Source organism: Amphiura filiformis, chromosome 17 (genome assembly GCF_039555335.1).
Source record: "Amphiura filiformis chromosome 17, Afil_fr2py, whole genome shotgun sequence".
Lineage (NCBI taxonomy): Eukaryota > Metazoa > Echinodermata > Ophiuroidea > Amphilepidida > Amphiuridae > Amphiura > Amphiura filiformis.
The window spans coordinates 48,574,250-48,599,491 of NC_092644.1; the positions used below are offsets into that span (position 1 = coordinate 48,574,250).

Here is a 25,242-nt window from a genome sequence, read left to right on the forward strand (position 1 = left end):
AATATAAAATAATTATAAATACACGCATGTGTGAAGCAACAGCAGCAGGACGGCAGTGTCACTGTAGTATAAAGTCTACAATGTATGTTATTACAATTCGATAGGGTGATTGAGTCATAATAATAATCCCTCTTTATAGTCAGCGAGAACAGTGGGAGAATGTGCTTCGTCTACCGCCTTGTGTGTTAGGCGGTTAGCAGTTGATCATTTTACCCACACTCAACAAGGGAATCAATTAGAACTTTGAGTTTTAAATGAGAAAATAAATATATATTTCAATGTGGTATATAAATAAAGTATGATAAAACTTGATTAATTTTGAATAACAATGTTTCAATTAAGAAACGACTAATAAAAGAGACTACCACTTAGTTTTGATGGTACCCTTTATCTTTTTAAAAAATTTATGTGCGTGTTGTGGCAGCATGTACCCGGCAACATCACGTACCCATTAGTGATACGTGTTCTTGGGTGCAACGAGAAGGATACATTCGTCATGACATAAACAAATTCAAATCGAATTTTCGCTTTATATATCCCACAGCTGACCGCCAGGGTAGGCACGATGGGTCCCCGAATATACGAACGTTTGATTGGAATCCATCAGTGCTTCATGTTCTTGCTGTTGGTTGAGTTTGGAACAGTTGTCTCGGCCACAGTCGACAAAGCTGCACTAAGGTATAGCCGTATTTAAATGCACACACAATGTAAACAACTTTAGTCTTTAGACCTGCATGACCTTGATCAAATACAATGAATACTTAACTGTTTTTTGCGTATTCCTTTTACAAGTTAAGTTGATACTTTGGCACTTAAAGGAGTATTACGTGATCCTAGCATCCTCTTTATGACATTTTTGAATAGTCAATAGAGATCCACAAAAAAATCGTATTCCCAAAATGTCAGTTGTCGATTCAGATTTGCTAGTTCACCATGTTCATGAGTTACGCATGATATGTGTATTACACTGCTCCACATTGTTACTATAGAAAAATTGTTTAATTTGTGTACATCATGGAACATTCAACTACGCTTGTTACTCCACGACTATTAAATCATGCTAAATACATGACTGAGCATACAACGCTATATGCTACCCTACTATGTGTATGCGAGGTTATCTGCGTACAACAGCTTACTACGCACAGCCACGAAAAGAGTATGTTCCATGATGTACATGAATTAAATAATTTTTCTACAGCCACTGTGTTGAAACATGGAAATAGTATTTCTATGGTTGAAATACGTTCTGGTGTATCGGGCTGATGTCACAAAGGGGAAATAGCATTGTAAAACCATTGTGCGCAATCTGCGCATGTGCAGTTCCCCTTTCTCGAGCTGGTTGCTATGCACAGTTCCTGGATGTCCTGGATGTCCGACCGTTGAATAGTATGTGGCACAGAAGAACAGCAGTTGTTTACATTTTGAGAGAGTGCACTGCGTAAACACAAAGTGGGGGTCTGATTGGCTGATATCACTGTTTGTCAGGGGGTCAAACCCCACCCTTTTTATTTTTTTCCCCATGCTTTTTAGCCAGACACCCTTTTTATCAAAAATTGAACACTAAACACTGTTTAATTCGGAATTGCTCGAGAACTCTAGCTTCGAATTTGCACACGATAGTTACGTATTCGATGCTAGAGTACTTTACTATATGGTTTTTCGGTCGGACAGCGGTGCAATTTTTAACACCGGAGGTTATTTATTCTGTTATTAATGTTGAAATTTGAATGAAAGTTATTTCGATGAGTCAACTGTATCTTTTGAGCAAGATTTGCGTATTTTGGACTGTCTAAAATTTTGCTGAAGTGTAATTTTAGCAACATTTTTGATGCAATCGCCTGTCGTGATCGGCTGTGTTTACTTCTGACCTTCCATTGCTTTACACGGTGTCATGCTTCAGCGGATCCGACTAGATTTTGAATACAAAGGTCTCTAGCCTAGAATGTGAAGCTATCGGTGAGCAAATTCTTGGCTAGAGTTCTCGAGCAAATTCGGAAGCATGGAAGATTGAACATCGGCGCAAATTTTACAGTCACTTGTCACTTCCGGGTTCATTTATCACTATCTGCACCATCCTTGTCCATTTCAGATTCCAATTTGATGCACATAATTTATCCTCATCTAACAAACACTCATGATTTTCTTCTTCATCTGAATCATATGCGACATTATTGACACAATTACTGCATGCATTCATCTTATGAAAAATACGATCTTTGCCATTGGGTTGGAGGAGTCACACCTCTTGGTGACAGTGTCTTGATGCTTCTGACTCTTCCTGGCTAGCCCATTGGGTCTATTTCACTTTTGTTTCCTGTATAAACATGTATTGTGTAATTTGAATTTGCTTTTTGATGTATTTTAGCCGAATTTGTAAAATAAAATAAAATAAAATAATAAAATTGGATTGTGTACATGTATGCATGTGAACTAGGGTGTGTCATCAAGGCTCCCGCTAGCCTTCAAAAACTCTGCGTCCGATCGGACGCACAACTGTAAAACCTGGTCGGGAAATGTGCGTCCCACAAAATTTTTGTGCGTCCGTACATGTATGTTAATGTGTTGGACAACAGGGAATACAATTTTACAAAGCCCCGATTGCCGGTATTGCATCACAGTTTGATGCAAATATTTGACTATTTCCTTTCAGATTCCTGATGAGATTTTAAAGATTTATGTAAATATTATTGTCAATAACAAATTACGTGAATGCAAACTTGCTGACAATGTACGATAGTTAAGAAAGTTGTATTTTTACTCTCGTGTTTGAAAGCTTATCACGTCTCGCTGCCGTAAGAATTTTCCAATTTTCATTCAGACATTGACTGTGACCCAGAAGTGTTGCAAAATGGGAGTGGTTAAATGTGAAAGGTCAATAACTCGTTTACTGATTGGTCCATTGGTTTCAAATATTAATTAAGCTTTATTAGGAGAATTAGGAGTGATCAGTCAACATAATTTTCGCGATTTTTTTGATGATGAAGTTGGTAAGCTTATATTTATAATCACTCATTTTTGGGCTGAATCAACTTGCGTCCGACTGGACGCAACGGGTTGATGAAATTTGTTGAACATTGCGTCCAGTAATACAAAAATGCGTCTGGACGCAAGAATTCGCATCCAGCGGGAGCCTTGTGTGTCATGCCCCCTTTTGTCAACCAGATTTTATGTAGCTAGTCTTAAAATGTGCCAAATGATGAAATAATAAGATTCCCAAAATTTGAATTCATTCTGAGTTTGTCTCATGGGTCCTCCGTGGCCCGAAAGTTTGAACGAATAACCCATATGAACATTATGCAATAGGCATATATAGTAGCTATTCTCATAACATGTATTTTCAATCATAAAATTGGCTGCTCTACATATAAGTAATCAAGTACTTTGGGTGTTATTTTTAAAACTGTGTAATGGTATCAAATTCCATCCCCAAGTATGCCAGCAAGGGTGTTCAATGCCAGAACCTCCTGAATATCACTGCAGAATACAGCTTGAGCCAAATGATAACAGAACCAACACATCATACAGATGACTCTGACAGTTTGATAGACTTGTTTTTGACAAACAACCCCACATCAGTATCCAATATTTACCATATGCCTGGAATGGGAGTCTGTAAGCATGATTGCATCATGATACAAGTTGATATACAACCGCAGAGAACCAAAAGCCTGCCTCACAAAATTCTCATGTTCAAGAAAATGGACATTGAAGGTCTTACTAAAGCTGTTGAGGACTTCAGCTCAGAATTTCTGTGCTCCATCCAGCTACGAGTACGGTTGAAGTAAACTGGACTAAGTTCAAGAATAAGATAAATCATCTTACTGAGAAGTACATCCCATCAAAGATGATTAAGCCAAACCGGGGTTTACCCTGGATGACTAGAGAACTGAAACAAAAAATTTGTCAAAAGAACAGATGGTATAGAAAGTCAAAGGAAAGTAAAAGTCACAAAGTGTGGAGTAAGTACAAGTGGCTCCAGAAAGAGGTGAAGAAGGAAATGCTGAAGACATACTGGCACTACATCAATGCAATACTCTCACCCAAGATGGAGGGAAATCCTAAGATCTTCTGGCGCTTCGTTAAAGGTCTACGGAGAGACAACACTGGGATTGCAGCTTTACGGCAACATGGCCAACTTGTCTCAGATGGGAGAGTAAGAGTGAGATTTTGAACACCTACTTCAGCTCTGTCTTCACCAAGGAGGACCTTACTTGCATTCCAGACAAGGGAGCTCCAGCATACCCTACCATGGACAGCTTTGTTGTAACATCACCAGGAGTGGAGAAACTGCTTGCTGATTTAAATCCATCTAAAGCAGCAGGACCTGACGGTCTACCAAGCAGGGTTCTACGACTACTAGCTCCGCAGATAGCACCTGTATTAACCTTCATCTTTAACCAATCTCTTCAGACTGGATGCCTGCCATCTGACTGGAAGACCGCAAATGTCACGCCTATCTTCAAAAAGGTTGACCGGGCTGAACCAAAGAACTATCGTCCTGTATCCCTAACCAGCATTTGTTGCAAGGTTAGAGCATGTCGTCCACAGCCAGATTATGAACCATCTTGATCATCACAGCATCCTGTCTGACAACCAGCACGGATTCCGAAAGAACCGGTCTTGCGACACCCAACTTGTCACCACACTCCACGACCTCACCAAAGCAGTTGACCTGAAAAAGAGTGTAGATGTCATAATACTAGATTTCACCAAAGCGTTTGACACCGTTCCACACCACCGTCTTATCAACAAGTTAAAGCACTATGGTATCAGCGATCAACTCGTCACCTGGATTTCTTCATTTTTGATGGGACAATCTCAGAGAGTCGTACTTGAAGGCCAGTCTTCACCAACAACTGCTGTCAACTCTGGTGTCCCGCAGGGGACAGTTCTTGGACCCATGTTATTCCTTCTGTATATAACGACCTGCCAGACCAACTGACATCAACAACGCGTCTATTTGCTGACGATTGCTTACTATACAGAAGTGTTTCATCACCATCTGACTCCAGAGCCCTTCAAGATGACCTGGACAAGCTAACTGAGTGGCAGAGGGAATGGCAGATGCAGTTTAATCCCACCAAATGCTATGTTATGCACATGTCTCTCGCCCCGTAATCCTCACCATCATGATTACATGTTGTGCAACCAGAAGTTGGCTGTGGTAAAATCCCATCCATACCTGGGAGTTCACCTTCAAGATGATCTTGGTTGGAGCACCCATGTAGGCCACGCTACTTCCAAAGCCAGCCGTATGCTTGGAGTGGTACGACGCAACCTTTACGCGTGTCCAGAGTAGCTAAAAGAGACAGCCTACATAAGCCTAGTCCGACCTCATGCCGAGTATGCTTCAGTGGCACAGGATCCACACCAGAAGGGAAACATCCATGATCTTGAAAAAATCCAGAGGGGGGCTGCCAGATTCATCAAAGGCAATTACGAGCGCACCACAGGCACAGTCACTCATCTTCTGAATGATCTTGGATGGCATACGCTAGAAGAAAGAAGATGCCATGCAAGACTCGCCCTCATGTATAAGATCCACAACAACATCATCGACATCCCCAGTGATCGTTACCTAAAACCAGCAACCCGACGCTCTCGTCATAGCAACGAAAAAAGCTACATCACCCTCAGTGCTCGCCTGGACATCCACAAATACTCATTTTCCTCCAGAACTGTAGTGGAGTGGAATGCCCTTGACAACACTGTTGTAAATGCAACATCATTGAACACTTTTAAGCAGCAACTAAGTCAGTAATCCTCACACCCCCCGCACAAGCCTGGCATCATACTCTAACCGAGTCCAGCCAGTATAAGAGCAGAAGCAGAAATGATAAGGCAATCTAAAACCAAGCAGCTTTTCTAAACCCAGGATTAATCATGTAAATAAGTAGCTGCCTGCTGCCATATGCATTTCTTGTATTTGACACTTAACACAGTGAATTTGTGTATTTCTAGTGGGGGAAATGACTTTTTAAGTCACTTAAAAATGACTTTAGCTAACAATGTAATTGATGATTGGTCTTAAAATAGTGCACTTCCATTGTATCCCTGGGCACTATTCTTAAAAAGCTGGGTTTCCCCCGGCACAGATTCAGATGTATAATTATTAGACGGTATGCGAATTGATACTTTGGAGATCTTAAAGTCAAAGGCAGAAATGAAGAGAGATAACTACCTTGAATTCACTGAGCTATGTAAGGTATTGGGTGATCAGAAGGTCCTGACATTTAAAAGCAACCTGATGCAATCCACAAAGGCAAGGTGGATGGCAAAGTTACTGTCGATTTTAAAGATCACCATGTTGGAAAATATCATTGCCCAGCTGCCACAGGGAACAGTCACAACAAAACATCATCTACCCAAGATAGGTGACTTTGTTATATTTGCAACCATCATCTACAGTTCATGGTGGATAGCCTGTAGTCAGACACCCTGGAATGATCTTGACCTCTACAGGCGCCTATAGATGAGCATAGAATTCTGTGCATTCTTTAGTATCACAGAGTGCAATCAAGGCACTAAAATGCCATCTGTAGTACCTAACTGAAGAGATGATTCCTCTCACCCGCTTCAGTGGAATTGTGCCAGACACAGAGAAGCAAGTAATTGCAGTTAAACTTTTAGAGGTAAAACCAGTAGAAGAGGTTATAACTCCAAGTAACCGGTTTGGTATGGGGTTTAGTATAAACCAACTTTCCCAGACAACATCACACAAGTCAACTTCACTCGCAGACCTGGTAGGACCACAGAATTAGAGACAGAGAACCGGGACTCTACCGCCATCTTGATACAGGCATGGATCAAAAATTGGGGGTATTCGGTTTCCCTCGGAATGCGCTCGAGGCAATGCACGCGCAACACGGATGATGGGCGCATTTGAGAGACGCACACAGATGCGACCTGCACACGATACCAAGACGCTAATGATGATATGCATAATTGTTTTCGTTCGTCTCGGCACAAGACCGCCGGCAAGGACCCGAATACCCCTAATTTTCTCCCCATAGCTGACAGCGCGATTGTACGTGGCGGTATAGGGAGTCCCGGTTCTCCTTCTCTAATTCTGTGGGTAGGACCCATCTCATGGTTCATGATGAGGATAAAGTACTGCAGATCACCCATCAATTTCTTGAAGAGAGAGAGAAAGAGTGGGGAACTGGCTATGTGTGCTACTTATCAGACTTCTAAAATCAACATCAGTGCCATCAATGTTGTCAATGATGCAGCTGAGTGTGCAGTGAAATTGAGCTTGGAATTCTTCAGCACTGCAAAATCTGAACACCATTATCAAAATGTTCTACAAGTTGTTGAAAATGGACAGGAAGAACATGCTGCCAAACCTGCGTAAACTTGCAGACATTGACATTTCTGCCCTATTACATGTACATTTCAATTAAGCATACATTGACCAGCATATAGAGAGCAGAATAAAAATTTATGCAAATTACAAACATGTTCTGAAATTTTTGATGTATACCAACAGGAACAAAGCACAGCCCAGGTTTGTGAGCAGATGTAAATGGTGTTCATGTGAAAACCTGATGCTTGTGTAAACATACAAATGTTGCTCTTTATTAATGCTATTTCCTCATCCTGTTTGAAATTGTATACAAATTTAATGTAGTGTAAAGTGTTTAACCTGGCTAGGATGTTATACGTGTAAACAAGGGCTTTACTTTCATTTGAACCTTAGACCCCTCGCGTGTCAACCACAGGATCGCTGACCGGTAGTCACAGGTTTCACTGGCCTGGACAGCGATTCCATATGACATAGGGTGATTGCGTCATGGCATCATGTGGGATGGATGCATGCATGCGCAGTGGTTTTCCTTGTTATTTAGATTTTGTTACATTTGGAAGTACATGTATTCACGTATTATTGATGGGTTGTATATTTTCTAGAAAATTACATAAATTATGATTCATTATGTGCATATTGATCCACAGCAGCTGAAAGGAGTATCCCATCATGCATTGCAGTATATCTGCTTGCCCCATAGCAAATGTATACAAAATATAAACAAGAGCCGCTTAGATATTGAGAGCTATGGATAGTATCACAATACTCTAAGGGTCATATTTTTGCAAACAAAAGTCTAAGCTTCCCTGATTTAAGCGAGTTATTTAAAGTTGAAGTGAGGGATTTTGTGTACATTTTCTATGGCACATTCAGTTCTATTATGGTACTGCAAAGCATAATGGGATACTACCTTCAGCTGCTGTGATATTGATCTGAAATTAAATAATGTTATTAACTACAAGGCAGTTCACTCTCAACATGCCACCTTTCTTGTTTTCCGCAGTTATCTTTAGAAAAAAAAGAGTGTTCCCCTAAATTCCCCCATTCCCCTGTGGGAAATATTGAAACAATAATATAGAAACAATGAAAATTGCAAGAAAATAAGTATTATTTATTGTGACAATTTTTCCAATTTGTTTAATTTCAGAGAGGAAGTGCTGGAGATGTTTGATCATGCCTATTCATCATACATGGTGAGTATATACTATATGCCCTGTTCCCATGAAATGAGCGTAAAGTCACAAGCTGGTGGTTTTGAGACCTTCCAATTGTTGAGTTACTGTTCTTTGTTTGAAGACATCTGCATGCTCACAGGTCTTAATGGAATAAATACGGTACATTAAATGTGACCTGCTCCCACGAAAAAGTTGGGAGTTTTGAGATGTTCCAACTGTTGAGTTGATGTTCTTTGTTTGAAGACACATGTATTGGCAGTAGTATGTCCTTTGTGAATGGGGAATAGAATTTCACAAATGACATACTGACTATTAAGCAAGTCATATATTGTTTCCATTGTTTACACTTTACAGTGTTTTCTGTTACATCGCCACCAACTGATTTGCCCTTTTATGCCTTTTTCTTGTCTAAATTTGGCACCCAGTGCCCACAGCCAAAAACGGCACGAAGAAACATCATTTGGAGGCCTGTTTAAATTGCTATTAAATTTGCAATATTTTGTGAATATTTAAAATTAGCAATGGAATTGTTATGGAAATTACTGGTATGGATAGTTTGGCATTTTGGAATTAATCAGGCGGGCGCTTAATTTTTTTCTTGTTTTGCAAGTTGAAAAGTCATGTGATAGGGGCATGCTGGTAATTAAAGGAACAAATTTCAAATTTATTAGTACCAAGACGGCACCCCGGGACGGCATTATTATATGCCAATAATTATGGTATAAATCAAAACATTTGCAATGGAAAACAATACTTTAATTCAGACTCTGTATTGTAAAAAAGGAAGTTTTTGATCAATGTTATACATGTAGCCATTGTAACTCATTACTATGATTTTCTTGCTTTAAAGGGGTACTACACCCCTGACCAATTTTGTGCCTATTTTTGCATTTTTCTCAAAAATTATAGCACATTGGTGACAATTAAAATATGTATGACTACAACTACTGCAATGGAAATTTTATTTCAGCACAGACAACAGTTGGGGAGTTACAGTCAAAAATGAGGAAAACCAATATTTGATCAATAAATCAATAACTACTTGCCTTGAGTTGCTGAATTTTCAGTGCAGTAGTTGTAGTCCTTGCCCTATAATATACATATCTTACTTGTCACCAATGCACTATAATTTTTGAGAAATATGCAAAAATAGGCACAAAATTGGCCAGGGGTGTAGTACCCCTTTAATTTACGTTTTTTTCACCCAAAACTTCAACATGGTTTATAATATTTATGTTGAACAGGTGTGTATAGAAAATAATAAACTTGAAGCGGCACAAGGTATCTAGGTGGAATATTTATATTATTTGTTTGAAATAATCCATTCATAAAAAAAATCTCACATTGGCCGCATGTTCATCCGTATGAAACTGCAAGGGGTGTTTATTAGGAACAATACGGTACTACTTACCTTTTTTCCTACCTACCTATCCACTTACCTGCCTTCCTGTTTCCTACTCCTCTCTTGCTCTTTCTATCTGTACTTTCTACCTGCTTGTCTACCCGCCTGTACACTCGCCCATTAGAATACGTGTACATCCATATCAAACCGATGCACTTGTCAGCTGGTAGTGATATGTGTGTCTCATTTTGCATAATAGCTAGGAATAAACACTAGACTTGTCTCTCACTTCAAATCATTCCCAAGTCACCAATAAGACTTGGATGATTTGAAGTGACCTCCACTTGAGATGAGCTTGGTATTTATACAAAGCTATAGTATTATGTGAAAAGAGACACATGTAGCAGCCGACAAGTGCATCCTTTTGTATTGATGTACACATTCGTTTTCTTGCCCTCAATTGGATTGGGGAGGGGAGAATCGACTTAATAATGGGAATTGTAATCAAAATATAAGTCAGTGACAATCACCATGGTTGCTTTTGTTAAACATATTTGAAACAATGAACATTTTAAACATTACCATTCCTTTGTAGGATCATGCCTACCCTGCCGATGAGCTGATGCCACTTAGTTGTAAAGGGAGAGTACGTGGTCAGGAACCCAGCAGAGGGGATATAGATGATCTGTTAGGAAAGTAAGTATGGGTAGCTAGCTAACAATAACATGTATTACATCTTTTCAATATATATTCAGTTGTATTCACCTGTTGATACGGGCTTTTCTGTGAATACTATAAAATCTTATAAAAGCCCCCCTTAAACAAAACACTGCATTGAAACTTAAATAAGAGCAACATGCAATGTCCTGGCTGACCACATGTTACCAATGGGGATCAACACCATAAGAGTACTTGTCCATGTACTTTGAGAGAGCAGCATCAACAACATCCTTTTACTGGTTAACTCTTAGGGCATTCACTTATTTACCAGCTTGGGCCAGGGTTAAATTTTCTAATTAAGTGAGACTTCGACAGTTTCTTCAGGGAACTGCAGGGTACCAATGAATTGGAAGAGATGTTAAACAGCCTTAACCCAGTCGAGTATGCAGCTTTTAGCCTAGCGTAATCAGTGACATCAACATGTCAAAACAGCAGTTTAGTGTTCCAACCTTCCCAAGTGTGCGGCATCTTTAACGCGTATGTATTCCAATGCTTTGGGTGAATATGCAGTTTAAAACTGCAGAGTGTACACCGAATAAACTTTATTTTGATGATGAATTGTTTTATCCAATTTTGATTTATATTTGCAGGTTTTCCTTGACAATTGTTGACAGCCTTGACACCTTGGCCTTACTGGGTTTATTTGACAAGTTTGAAGAAGCTGTGAAACTGATCATCAAAGATGTATCATTTGATACTGATATTGTTGTGTCCGTGTTTGAAACAAACATAAGGATGATGGGGTAGGTATTTACATACAAAGGTGTGTGTGTGGGGGGGAGGTGGGTGGGGGTGTGTGTACATGTTTACCTGGAGCCGAGGACACACACAAGACATTCTGCATTCAAACCATGGACCTACAGACCTGCTAACTGTCCCTCATTTTAAGGGACTGTCCCTCATTTGGGGTTTACCAAAGTGAAAATGAGGGACAGTCCTGTTTTCTGAAAATTTCAGTGATGGCAAATTTAAATGTAAGAACAGCAGAAAATGATGAAAATGTCTCTTTAAAATTTGCTATAGCATTCTCTTATAGTCTATTGTGATAAATTCAGGCCTGCAAAACCTCTGAATTCTGAAAGTATTGCACACCATAAGTCTTTGGATTTGTCGGTACCTGGTTTGTGTACATGTACAAGGTTTTGGTCTCAATGTCCCTCATTCTGAATTCAGTAGGTTGGCAGGTCTGGACCTAGCTGCAAACAAGCACCATCCTTGTTTTGCACAGGTCTGCAGTAGGTCCCAACTGCATGCCAAATGCATTTGAGAGATACATCCTATATAGTGCATTAAAATAGTGATCTCAGTTGGCAGGCATATTTTATAATCTGTATCATACACAGCTGCACACAAGAAAAATTTGCCATTTTTGTCCTCGGTTTAGTGATTAAATGTTTATTCAGGTGTCCTCGGTTGTTCGGCAATACACAATGTCTATGGTTGCCGACAGGCATAGGTAGGGTGTGTACATGTGTGCTGTCAATCATGGGCGATCATTTGAAAACACCTCTAAATGCGGACGCACAAGGAACCGTGGATAGTCTTCAGTGCCATACTTACATGTAATAGATTAGAAACACCTTCAAATTACATGTGACGATAAGTACCGTATTGGTTAATGCTAGGCTTGTTCATGCTAGGCTTTACCTCTGAAAAGGTAGCTTTGTACAAAAATGTAATTAAAAGCAAACCTGTATGTGTGTGTTCAAGGTCCATTTAGCAATTGGCTGAACCATAGCACCCTAAAATTCATCAAAATTCAGATTTTGGCATTTTTGAAACAAGCATAGAGGTGCTACTGAAGCGGACAAATGGCAAACATGAAACAATCTGATAAAAACAAAATTGGACATCAAAATAAGATATAATGAAAGTATATCCATACTCTTATTACTTTTAAAGGCTATTAAATTTAGCATGGTACAGCACTAGCAGTAGACACCGACGATACCAATTTACACCTTCTGAGCAGGTTACATGTTTTATGTGGTAGTCACAATATTGTGATCAAATCGGTCTATAAACTATTGTTGGTTATTTTGTGATATACTTAGACAGACTTGTTCAGCCATAACTGAATAGGATGTTGAGTTTGTTTGACATTTTACATTTTTATAACAAATTTCCATAAGAACTAGAAAGAAAATACCACAGTGATTTACTAGGTCTATTCAATTCATCTATATAAATTGGTTCAATTACTGCTTGAGTTCAGCGGTGCATCATAAATATTTTGCTATAGAAGGACATTTCACACTTGTAATGGCATTCCAAAACTAATATTAGGGATAACCATCAAAATTTCATGTTGACCCTATTGCTACAAAAGATTGTTTTCTGAGTAGAACTAATCAACAGAAGTATTTTGGTGGTTAAATGGTCAAAATCGGTCAAAAACTTTTGAATTATGAATTATCAAAGTTTCCCATTCTGACCGGTCATTGGAGCGAAATAAAATGACAAGGTCCAAAAATAGCAGTTGGGGAGCAAAATTGGCATAAGCATATATTTACCTTTATATATTTCTTTATTTTAACATATTTGCAAACATGAAACAAGCATATTGTGAAAGTATCAAAGGGTTTCTTATGAAATGGCACTTAACTAGTCACTGGCATAACTTATTTTTTTCAAACCAAGGCATTGAAATCATGCATTTAGAGGACACTCCAAAAAATCATCCAAGATAGCCGATATGGCACAAAATCAAAATTGCACTAAGTAGGTGAACTTTTTTTTCACAACCAAGAATTTCAATGTTATTGGGTTTAATATGACCAATTAGTAGGTGTATGTAAACAAAATCTTAAGTTTTGAAGGTCATTGACTCATTCACAACAATAGAGATTATCCTCATCATGCTCATGTGTATTCCTGTAGTATTCCTCATTCAAACCAAAGTAGCACTCAATACATTATGAGTATCTTTGTTCAAACCAATTCAATGCTTGACCTCGGAGTTACCTGCATGACTATCGCGGGCTATTTTGAAACAGTTATGGTTGCACATTCAGGTACTTCTTTTGAAAGTCCTAAACAAGGTATAGCCAGCAGCAAGTTGTAGATGTTATAGGCCTAAATATAAAAACCCGTTTCGGGTTAAGATCAGGTGAACAATACATCGAATGAGCACGAAACTTCACATTTATGTTCAGAAAGGTGTCTTCTTAACATGATTTGAAAGGAATATAAAAATTCCAAAGGGAAGCTGGTGATTTAATTTGTAACTCGAGATCTACTTGTTCAATTTTTTTTTTTTTTTTCAGAGGGTATGATAGAGGTATTACTGGTAACTCTGCCAAATTACAGCTCAGTAGGCTACGTTTTTCACCTGATCTTACTGATTTGAATATTTTGTGCCATTCTTGAGCAGTGCTAAACTCAGCCACTGGCAATTAAGCGCACTGTGGCGATGGACCAATTTTGACTCGCACTTACAGAAAAACAAAATAAGTTATGTTGCTGTAATTTGCAAGATAGTTACAAAATATAATTGGCAGTAACTTCCCCAAATTTTACAGAAAAATATTGAAAAATAAAAGAATGAGATCAATTTAGAAATGTATGTGCAAGCAGTGCACAGTTGAGCTCCCTGCATGTCTATGGGAGTGTTCTAATCAAGTTGATGGTTCATTGGTCATCCCTACTAATATAGTTTGGCCTTGTAACTTAATAGAATTATATTTTGTCAACAAATTATATTTATAGCTGATCGCAATGTCTGCTGAACATCCCTGTCTGCTGAACTGCAAAATTGTAGTCAACTTGTATAAGTAGTGAAAGGCTATTTTTGTTTTTGCCTTTATAAGAAATTCTTTTTTAGTGTCATTACAAATGGGCAATTCCAAGCGTTGCGGAATGATGCAAACTGCCTTCGTACAAATTTCTTTTTGATGCAGCAGCCAAATATGTATTAATAGCATAAGGTGAATAGCATAATGTTAAAGTATTTTTGGTAAGTGAATGATTAAGGTAGAAGAAACTTTTCCAAACCACTCTAATTTCCTAATTTGCAATATGCAAAGTTCGTGTTGCGGAATGATGCGCACGGGAGCAGTATTTTTTGCACTAAAACATTTTTGACAAACTCTATGAGTTTAGTAATCTGAGATATTAAATTTGCCACTTAATGTAAAGCTTAGGATGTAAACTGACAATTGTCAGTATCGATTAAAAAAAAATTTGGGCATCGTCTCTTTATGCCAAATTTGCCGACACTAGGTCACGTTGCGGAATGATGCAAGGAGCCTTGCGGAATGATGCTGTGTGTAAAATCCCATAGAAAATGAAAAGCATTCCATGTTTGAAAATAAAAATAAATATATCAATAAATTTGAGTAAATTGTGTTTTATATACTTAGCTACTTATGTTAGCTGACAAATATCAATATTTATCCAAAAATATTTATCACCGATTTTTTTTAATCCGATAACTTGTGTTGCATGGTCACATTTTGAAACTAAAATTATGTCAACATTCTGCTAGTCTAAAATTCTTGGAAGTGAAATTGGACTGGATGTTAGCCATAGGATGTAACATAACAACTATCACCATCTATCAAGAAATAATCATCACTGTTTTTATTTTCCGTAAATTTAAAGAAAAAATCCTTGCAATCCATGAATCCTTATGGCGTGGCGGAATGATGCAGGGGGTTTTGTGGAGAAATGTCACTTACAATGGTTCAGGCAATGCTGAAACATCAATTACTGTAAAGATAGTTCTGTGCAATGCATTTCAGAAAGTTTTAACCCAAAATTGTGAATATTTTTTTCAAACGGGCACATTATGAATTATGCATCATTCCGCAATGTTCCACACAGGGAGCTACCTGAATGGGTCACTCCATTTGATATCTTCTCTCCCTGTGTGGGAGATTAAGATCATTATCTTCTGTATGGGGTATATGGATTTCAACTGGAATAGCCGATTGGTTACCATTTTTTGACTAGTAACAGGAACATTTGGATCCTTTCCTTGTAATGTGTGCCTTTTTTATTTTTATGTGATACAACAAAACCTATCAGTATCCAACAAGAAATTCAACTTCTTATGGGTTTCAAATCAAAAATAAGTTCGATACCTGATCAATTCACTTATAGGCACAACAAATTATAAGATATCTACAAACTATGCAATATATAACAACGACACAGTGATGGATAAAACATTGAATTGTAATGTAGGAATTAAATGATGCACTAAATAAAGATATGTTATGGGAACCTGTCAGCTGCGTGCTATACAGCCATGCCATACAGCCAAGTTTTCCAGCAATTAGACAAATTTTGTATCATTTGATTCCAAACATGTGTGATTAATGGTTCTGTTTTGTTTATAGTCCAAAGACAGCTCACATGAATTTGCTTTAAAAAAAAAATGTAGATATTTATATAGCGCTTTATGCCGTAAACAGCCTCAAAGCGCTTTACATTTATTATTAGAATATGTCAGAACCACGTTTGCTGCCTACAAAATGGCGCAGGGTTCATCAGTACAACGACTGTGACTACCCCTAACAGCTTCCCATTGCACCTGGGTGGGGTGAGGCAAAGCGTGACAAAGCGCCTTGCCCAAGGGCTTAACACGGTGGCGGGGACGGGGACTCGAACCCACGCACGTCAAGCAAGCTCTCAGATTATGAGTCCAAGGCCGTAACCACTGAGCCACCGTGCCCTCTCCACTCATAAATCAGGATTGTCTTTTGATTTTGATTTTTGGGTTGTTTCTTTGTACTTTTACAAATTATGTATACAATTTTGTACTTCAAATATGTGACCCATCACATCAGTTGTCAGAAACATGTGAAGAAAATAAAGAAAATGTGGATGCAAAATAAAGCAAATAATAAGGAATTTGTGCTGTATTAATTCATAAAATCTATGTTCTGCATCCAGCATCATGTGTGATGCGCTATTTAAAAAAACAACAGTTTATTATGAAGAGCTTATTTCCAAACTGTGTTTAGTCCACAAGATTCACTTCGAAAAAATTAGGAATTATGGCAATGAAAAATAGTTAGATTTCTATAAAATTACTGTGAAGTGAAGGTGACATACATGAGGGCGCACTATAACGTATAAACACGTATAATTTAATCGTGTGTATTGACTCAAAATAATCATCAAATATCACCATTTGGTTTTGCCATCAACATTTCATTTTCATCATCACCTACTATTTGTATCCTGTGGATCATACTTGGACCATATTTGACTGGTTTTGTTACTTTCAACGATATTTAAGTGACTTTTTGTGTCCGGAATGGGTCCACCAACACCAACAATGGAACTGAGAGGTAGGAGCGGGAAAGTTAAACCCGTGAAAGATGATGATGTGAGTACTGATATTCAACCTCAAACAGAGCCTGACTTGAAACCTTTGTCAGAAGCTCCCTAAGAACTATAATTGATGGTCAGAATTCCTTCACGTGAGTCAATTACTAGCCTCCAAAAGCGTCAAGACAAACTGGAAGCTATGGTTAAAGAAAGCGAACAGAATTTTGATGAATCGATTGAATTTCAATCATCCCGTACATCGGACATAGAAAAACAGGTCTCAGCTTTAAAACAACAAAACTCTAAGCTGATACACCAAATAGACCAACACAAAAGTGATGTGAAGAAATTGCGTGAATCAAGTGATAATCTAGAAAGGCATTCACGGCGTCATAATTTGTTGTTATGCAACTATGGTCCTGAGAAGAAAGATGAGGTCCCTGCAGAGATCGTAAACAGAGTTCTGAAAAAAGATCTTGGGCTGAACATTTCGGTAGAGGTTGCCCATCGGACGGGTAGACAGAGTCAAGACAAGAATCGTCATAGGCCAATCATTTTTAAAGTACTTTCGCTAATCGATAAAGATTCCATTATCACAGCAAAGAAGGAACTTAAAAAGGCCCGTATTACATCAAGACCGGCGAAATCGAGTCAGACAGAAAGGAGCGGTTCAGACTGAAATCAGTTGCGGAGACCGGCGTATAAAGCTGGCAAGAAAACAGTTTTCAAAGCGGTAAACTGTTCATAGATAACAAACTGTACAAAGAATCAAGTGACAACGCTGAGAATACGGGTTCTCAAGAGAACACGGGTTCTCATCACGATCATTCGGACTAGGACAGAGTTGGCTGTCATCATTCATTACTGAATTGGATGCTGGAACATTGGGGGTTGGTACTTAGAAAACTGTGAATTGCGTAAAAATATTATTGCTAAGTGTGATTTTGATATTATGTGTCTTGTAGAAACTCATATGAAAGAAAATGATGTTATAAATGTTCCCAACTATATGTGGTTTGGTCATAATAGATCCGTTCTCCATTGTAAAGCAAGAAAAGGTTCAGGTGGCGTTGGTATCCTTGTACATAAAGCGTATTCTTAAATCTTTCACAATCAAAACTGTGGAAAAAACGCATGATGGTATATTGTGGTTGAAATTTACTAACAAAAGTGCCAAGGAAAGTTTTTATGTTTGCTGTTGTTATCTACCACCGAAAATTCAAGTCGCGGTGGTCACGCTGAAGAGTTTTTTTATGCATTAATTTCTGATATTTACAAATTTCAAGATACTGGTTCGTTGCAAATATGTGGTGATTTTAATGCCAGAATTGGTGACAGTGTAGATTATATTGAAGGTGTTGATGAAGTTAAAACTCAGTAAAGTCATTGATTTTAGTACGAACTCACAAGGTAAACCATTCATTGTCTTTTGTATAAGTGCTAATATGTGTTGTCTAAGCGGTAGAAATGATGATGTAATAGATAATTTTACTTGTGTTTCAACAAAAGGTAAATCAGTTGTTGATTACTGTCTCGTTCCATATGATGGCTACGTGAACTTTGCTCAGTTTGAAGTGTCACTTGTTCAAGATCTTATTGAAAAGTATAGTGTACCTGTGTGTAGTACCATACCTGATCATTCAATGTTATCATGGGTGTTCAAAACTAATGTTTTCTCTTGTTATGAAAAATCTGTGAATAAGTCAAATGTCGACTTGAAAAGTCTGGCTAAATTGTATGATATGCGTGAAATACCGTCCACTTTTCTTATGGATGAGTCTAGTGTGTCAAAAGCAAATGAATTGATTGCTGAAATAAATACCAACCAAGGCAATCAGAGTGAGGTTGACAGTGTATATGACAAGTTTGAAACTTACATTAAGTCTGCAGTTGAAAAGAACTTTAAGAAAAAGAACAATAAGCGTGGTAAACACAATAAGGGTATGAGACATACTCCTAAACCATGGTGGAGCGAATCACTTCAATTGATTTGGGATGAGGTGTGTTGTAAACAAAAATCTTGGCTAAGATGTAAAATACCTAACATGCGTAATACCTTATTTGTGCAATATAAATCAGCTCATAGACAATTTGATAAAGCTGTGAAGAAAGCTAAACGACAATTTCAATACAGTAAGATCAAAGATATTGATGATATGTTGAATGGTGACCAATCTATGTTTTGGAAAGAGATCGGTAAAATTGGTGTTAACAGTTGTAAACAAAGTAGTAGTATACCAATGGAGGTAATAACAGATACTGGTGAAACTACAGATAATACTGACCATGTTTTAAACAAATGGTGTAATGAATTTGAATCGCTTTTCAAAGCTGATGCAAATAATTTTGATGACGAGTTTTTGTCACATATAAAGACAAAATTGAAAGATCTTGAAGCTAGTTCGTCTGAGAAAGATTATACTGCAGTTAATCTCAATAAACCTCTTGAGCTTGATGAAGTTATTGGTGCAATTAATAGAGCTAAATTGAATAAAGCTGCTGGTGTTGATGGTATTGTAACAGAATTACTTAAGAACAAAACTATGACAGTTGTTCTCCATGCTCTCTTTAGCCGTTGTTTTACATGTGGTATTTGTCCATCCAAATGGAGATTTGGTTTAATAAACCCAATACCTAAATCTGGTAATAATGATCCTAGAGATCCGATGAGTTACAGAGGTATAACGCTGATTTCAGTGGTATGTAAAATATATTGTGATGTGATCCGTAAAAGGCTCACAGATTGGCTTGAAGAAAATAACATTATCAATGAAGAGCAGAATGGATTTAGAAAGAATCGTAGTTGTCTTGATCATTTATACACATTTTCATCTATTGTACAGAATAGAAATTTTTGCAAAAAAGACACATTTGCTTGTTTTATCGATGCCAAGAAGGCATTTGACCGTGTCAATCGTGATTGTTTATGGTATAAACTTAGAAGTATAGGTATTAATGGTAACTTTTATAACTGTATTAAAAGTCTTTATGAAGATGTGAAATGTTCTGTAAGGGTTAATAACTTTATGACAAATTGGTTTGATGTTGAAATCAGTGTGAAACAAGGTTGTTTACTTTCTCCGTGCTCTTTAACATTTATTTGAATAGTATTGTGAATGAAATAAAAGAATTAAACTGTGGTGTTCCTGTGCTTGACACAAAAATTGATCTGCTAATGTATGCAGATGATATTGTACTTGTTGCTGAAAGTGAAAGTTCACTTCAAAGAATGTTAGACTGTGTATCAAACTGGACTAAAAGATGGCGTATAAGTTTAAATGACACAAAGACTCAGGTAGTTCATTTTCGCACTAAAAGCCGTGAAAAATCTAATGTACAATTTACATGCTGCGATACTAACATCTCTACAGTAAGTGGTTATAAATATTTAGGCATTTGGTTTGGCGAATATCTTGATTTTCATGTGTCTACCGAAATCTAGCTGCTTCTGCATCCAGAGCTCTGGGAATGGTCATCAGTAAAGTCAAAGCCCTGGGTGGTATCAATTTCAATTCTTTCACCAAGCTTTTTGACTCTTTCGTTGGTCCAATTTTAGACTACGGCAGTGGGGTCTGGGGTATTGATGAGTTTTCCTCGATTAATTCTGTGTTCTACGGCGCTTGCCGATTTTTCCTTGGTGTTGGGAAATATGTTCCAAATGACGCCATGCTTGGTGACTTGGGATGGGTTTCCCCTTTTGAGCGATCAAATGCAGTCAGTGGCTAGATTGTGGAGTCGTCTTTCAAAACTAGACAGCAATCGTTACCCAAGTAAAGTTTTTCAATGGTCCCAACATTTAGCAGGTAAAGGTATTAAGAACTGGTGTTACAAAGTAAGATCGTTATGTTCTAAGTTGAATTGTGATCTAATTCTGAGTATTTCTGAACAGATCGGTACTCGAAACTTAGTTAATCATATATCCGATGCTGCTAAATTGTTTGTAGAAAATCGTTGGAAAGAGGCAATCTTTAATGACCGAAGAAAGAACCCAAATGCTCTTAATAAACTTCATGACGTATCGCACCTTTAAAGCCACTTATGGCACTGCTGAGTATGTAAACACCATTATGAAGAAGTGTAATAGGCGGGCTTTAGCCCTCTTCAGGTGTGGATGCGCTCCAATTGCCATTGAAGCGGTCGTTATAATAACACTCAAGTACAGAACCGAATTTGTAATATTTGTAATATGAATTGTATTGAAGATGAGTTCCATTGTTTTATAATTTGTTCAACGTATAATGATATCAGATCCAATTTCTTTAATGACATGGTTAAATTTAACCCAAGTTTCTCAAATCTTTCAGATTACAATAAATTCATTTTTGTAATGTCAGATGGCAACCATTGTTGCAGGGTAGCAAAATTTGCAAATGAAATTCTCACACTTCGTCAATCTATTGTGTACACTAAGGGATAAATAAAGTGTAATTATTATTTAGCTGTCTCCTCATGTACACGTCAACATCATGCTTGCTTCTGCCATGTTGCGCATTTGCGGCTTCTTGCATTTATTTTGTTCTTTTGATCTAGGCCTAAAAGCATGATGGGCGTTTGATGAGGTTTCAGCTAACATTGCCTTGTGTTTATTTTTTAACAATGTATATGCATGTTATTGTTTTAAAAACCTTGACTATATTTACATGTATTATTATGTGCTATTTATATGTATTATTTATGTGCTATATTTTTATATTGTATATTATTGTTTTGTCACTCATAAGCCAGAATTGGCTGGTCTCTATGTGAGAGTGTGACGTTAATAAAGATTTAAACTAAACTAAACTAAACTAAACTATATAGGACCATAAAAACATGTTAAGTTAAAATCTGGAGACATTTAATTTGTTTTAATGAATTTGTTTTAAAAAGATGGGTGGACTTAACACGGTTTGGAAATAAGCTCTTCATAATTATGTGACTTCAGACAAATGTAATAGGTCATTATGCCATAGTTGAAATGAGTAATAAACATCTGTAGGAAATGGCTATATTTATACATAAAAATGTTAAACAACAATAATACTAAGGAAATACTTCCTTTTGTTTCCTGTTGTTTTGGAAAGTCTTTAATTGCGCATATCTTTGGAACTGGTTGTTCAATTTCAATGGGGTTTTCTGCAAAATCCAACTTTGTAAATGTTTGTTACTATCCTATAAGAAACTGAAAATTTAATATTTCCGAGTTCCGACTGATTTTGCTTGATCGCGTCACATATATGAAGTATGAACTGTACAGATTATATTATAGATAGATAGTAATCTTTCTTTATTGAGGGTAAAACAGTTTCAGTGACAATCATTGCTGTCACAAAATACATGATTATATACAACATCGTAGATATTTAAAATTTACATCATAGATATTTAAAATTATGAACTGTACAGATTATATTATAGATAGATAGTAATCTTTCTTTATTGAGGGTAAAACAGTTTCAGTGACAATCAATGCTGTTACAAAATACATGATTATATACATCATCATAGATATTTAAAATTTACACACAAATTGTACAAATTATAAAAAACTATGGTCAAGCTACATGAAATACAACAAATAATGATGCCATTATTCGCCCTGATGTGATGTCAACATGTTGAGGCGACTTTTGCTTGCGCATCTATGAGGCGTCTTTAATCGCGTATGTATACACCAGCGTTTGAGGAAATGCTAGCGATTTGAAGCTGCACCTAATGAAATGCGCACTGATGTGACAGTCACATCAGGGTGAAAAATGGTATAAAGATAAATTGTGTAAAAAAAGTCAAAATAAGTAATATACTGCAATCATAAGTTTCACTCCTTGTAAAATATCGATTTAATTCTGTGCAGTATTGTTCAAAGAGGAAATCTTTTACCCAACAAAGCATTATTAACACCATACATAATTACTTCTATTGCAGTGATTTCTAATATTAGCAAGTAATATAAATGCACCTTGATTGTGGATAATAATAGACAGGCAATAAGGCATTGCTTTATTTATAAATTTCATTATAAAACATGTTCCCGTAAATTTTGCAATTTTCAACTTTTCATGGACAAATTGAATAAAGCTAAAATATCAGTGATTCTTTTAATGTGTTTACTTTTGGTATATCTGTTTTTGTACATTTGTGAGCATGTTTGTTTTCTGTCTGTCTGTATGTTGTTTTTTTATCTTTGTGTATGTGGAGGGTGTGTGCAGGTGTGTGGGGGTGTGTGTGTGTGGGTGGGGGGTTGTATGTAATTAATTGTTTGCAATGTATGCTTTAACATTATTTAAAACTTGGAATGAATTAATGTTTTCAAAGAATTAGAAATGTGTGTAACATTTACAGTAATAAATTGGTGTGTGTGAAGCTGTTTCACATACCCAAAACTTGAATATTTCATTCTCATTTGAGAAGATTATCATTCATCCAGGTAGTAAATAATAAATTATTTTGAACTACAATCTAGGCAACTGGACTTACATTTTTGAGTGGGAAATTTTCACGTTCTATCCTGAACGCATCATCAGCCCGACTGATCTTCTGGCGGTAAAAGTTCATACAACAACATCCGTTTCACAGGTCATTGAACTTTTACCGCCAGAAGATCAGTCGGGCTGATGATTCGTTCAGGATAGAACGTGAAAATTTCCCACTCAAAAGGACTTACAAGTCCAGTTGCCTAGATTGTAGTTCAAATGAAATATTTTGTGTGTGAACCAAAAATAGCAGAATCTAACAGTTAAAATGTTTATTTTTGTTATCATTTTCAGGGGTTTACTTGGTGGTCATGTAATGGCCCTAGAGATAATGCAGAGGGGGAAATACATGCAATGGTACAATAATGAATTACTAACATTCGCCAAAGAACTTGGAGACAGACTACTTCCAGCATTCAATACTACTACAGGGATGCCCTATCCAAGGGTAAGTGCCATATGGGGCTATTCTGGTTGAAATCCATACACCCCATATGGAAGACATTACCTTAATCCTCCACACAGATAGTGTGAATTTCAATGGGGCTACCTGAACGGGAGATTCCATTTGAAAACTACACCCCTTGCTTAGGAGAATAAGGTTATGTCAACCATAGGAGGTATATGGATTTCAAATAGAAAAGCCCATACCTTGATTGCTTTAGGACTTGATACAAGTCTAAGTACTGTAGGTATAAAATGTTGTAACAAAGACATGCAATAGTGGCTGATGACAATAAACTCAGAATGTTGCATCTGTGACTTTGTCAGGCAGAGGTGCTTATGATTGGTTGCCGATTTGAGCAGTATGGCTATTCGGTGTGATTTACAAAACGTCAGATCCTGAGTTTATCTCTGCTGGTGAATATAATATTTTTCAAAAGTGAAGATGTGAGTAACAAGCAGGTGAAATAGGAGAATCCAGATACTACCATGATTGCATGTTGCTCATGGAAAAAATTTGTACAGTGCAAGTAACTATTCATTTATTTGCATGGGCCCACAGCAAGAAGACTACAAGTGATTGGAAATCATGCATAATGTAATCATTTTTCATCACAAATTAATGATATGAACGCACATGTCACATGATGTATGAATGGAATAGAATGTATGGATGGGTCAAACAGATCATCAATATTAATATTTTACTAGAAACACTAATGCAAACTTAAAACTCTGAGTCACTTGTACATCAACGTGAGAATCAAGGTCCTCAAAGATAAACTTCAATTCGTAGGATGTGCTTGTTTGTAATCTGCATATATATAATGGGTTGTACTGATCACATGCACTATAAAACACTACATGCATAAATATGTAACACTCATGCTTAAAGATGCCCACAATCATCTGATATCTGGCCTTTCCCATTAAAGACAGCTAAGTTGATCCCTGTACATTTGGCTATTCCAGTTGAAATTCTTACCCCCTATGGAAGACAGGTAACCCCATGTGAAATTCACACTTCCGATGTGGGTGATTAAGGCCTTGTCTAACATTATCCACAGGGGGTGTATGGTTTTCAACTGGAATAGCCATTTAAAATGCAATGTAGATTTTCCACATTGTTGTGCACAGCGCTGTACAAAGTCTGGTATCTCCTAGTCTTGACTAAAATAGAGGAGGTATTATTATGCTGATGTCAGTAGTAGTTCTATATAAGCTTGATTTGTAGGAATAAATGTCCCTCAAAGCTACAATTGGTTATTTAGTAATGATGCTGTTATGTAAGGTAAATAAACATATCCAAAAAAGAAAGTCCTCACTATAGTGTTCAGAGTAATGCTATGACAGATTCAAGTCAGTGCGTTGACGCGCTCCGGTAGCCAGCATACGGACAAATTGCCCTTCTACACATGTGCATACGCTACGCAGGATTAGGTTAGTGTGCATGATTGGAATCTGTCTCTGCACATGGCATCTCTCTCAACTTGAGTCAAGATAAACTATAGGTTGAGTGGT

General features: G+C 37.3%; 1 protein-coding gene across 2 annotated transcripts in view; it reads left to right on the forward strand.

The window, feature by feature from the left end:
* Nucleotides 1-454: 454 nt before the first annotated feature.
* LOC140137901 (ER degradation-enhancing alpha-mannosidase-like protein 3) overlaps nucleotides 455-25,242 on the forward strand; it is an 86,108-nt gene continuing 61,320 nt past the window's right edge. For both annotated transcript variants that reach the window (XM_072159706.1, XM_072159707.1), the window contains exons 1-5: nucleotides 455-678; nucleotides 8,457-8,502; nucleotides 10,422-10,522; nucleotides 11,137-11,289; nucleotides 23,572-23,725. In XM_072159706.1, coding sequence (XP_072015807.1) covers nucleotides 566-678; nucleotides 8,457-8,502; nucleotides 10,422-10,522; nucleotides 11,137-11,289; nucleotides 23,572-23,725 — 567 coding nt within the window. In that variant the 5' untranslated portion in view covers nucleotides 455-565. The remainder of the gene's footprint in view (nucleotides 679-8,456; nucleotides 8,503-10,421; nucleotides 10,523-11,136; nucleotides 11,290-23,571; nucleotides 23,726-25,242) is intronic.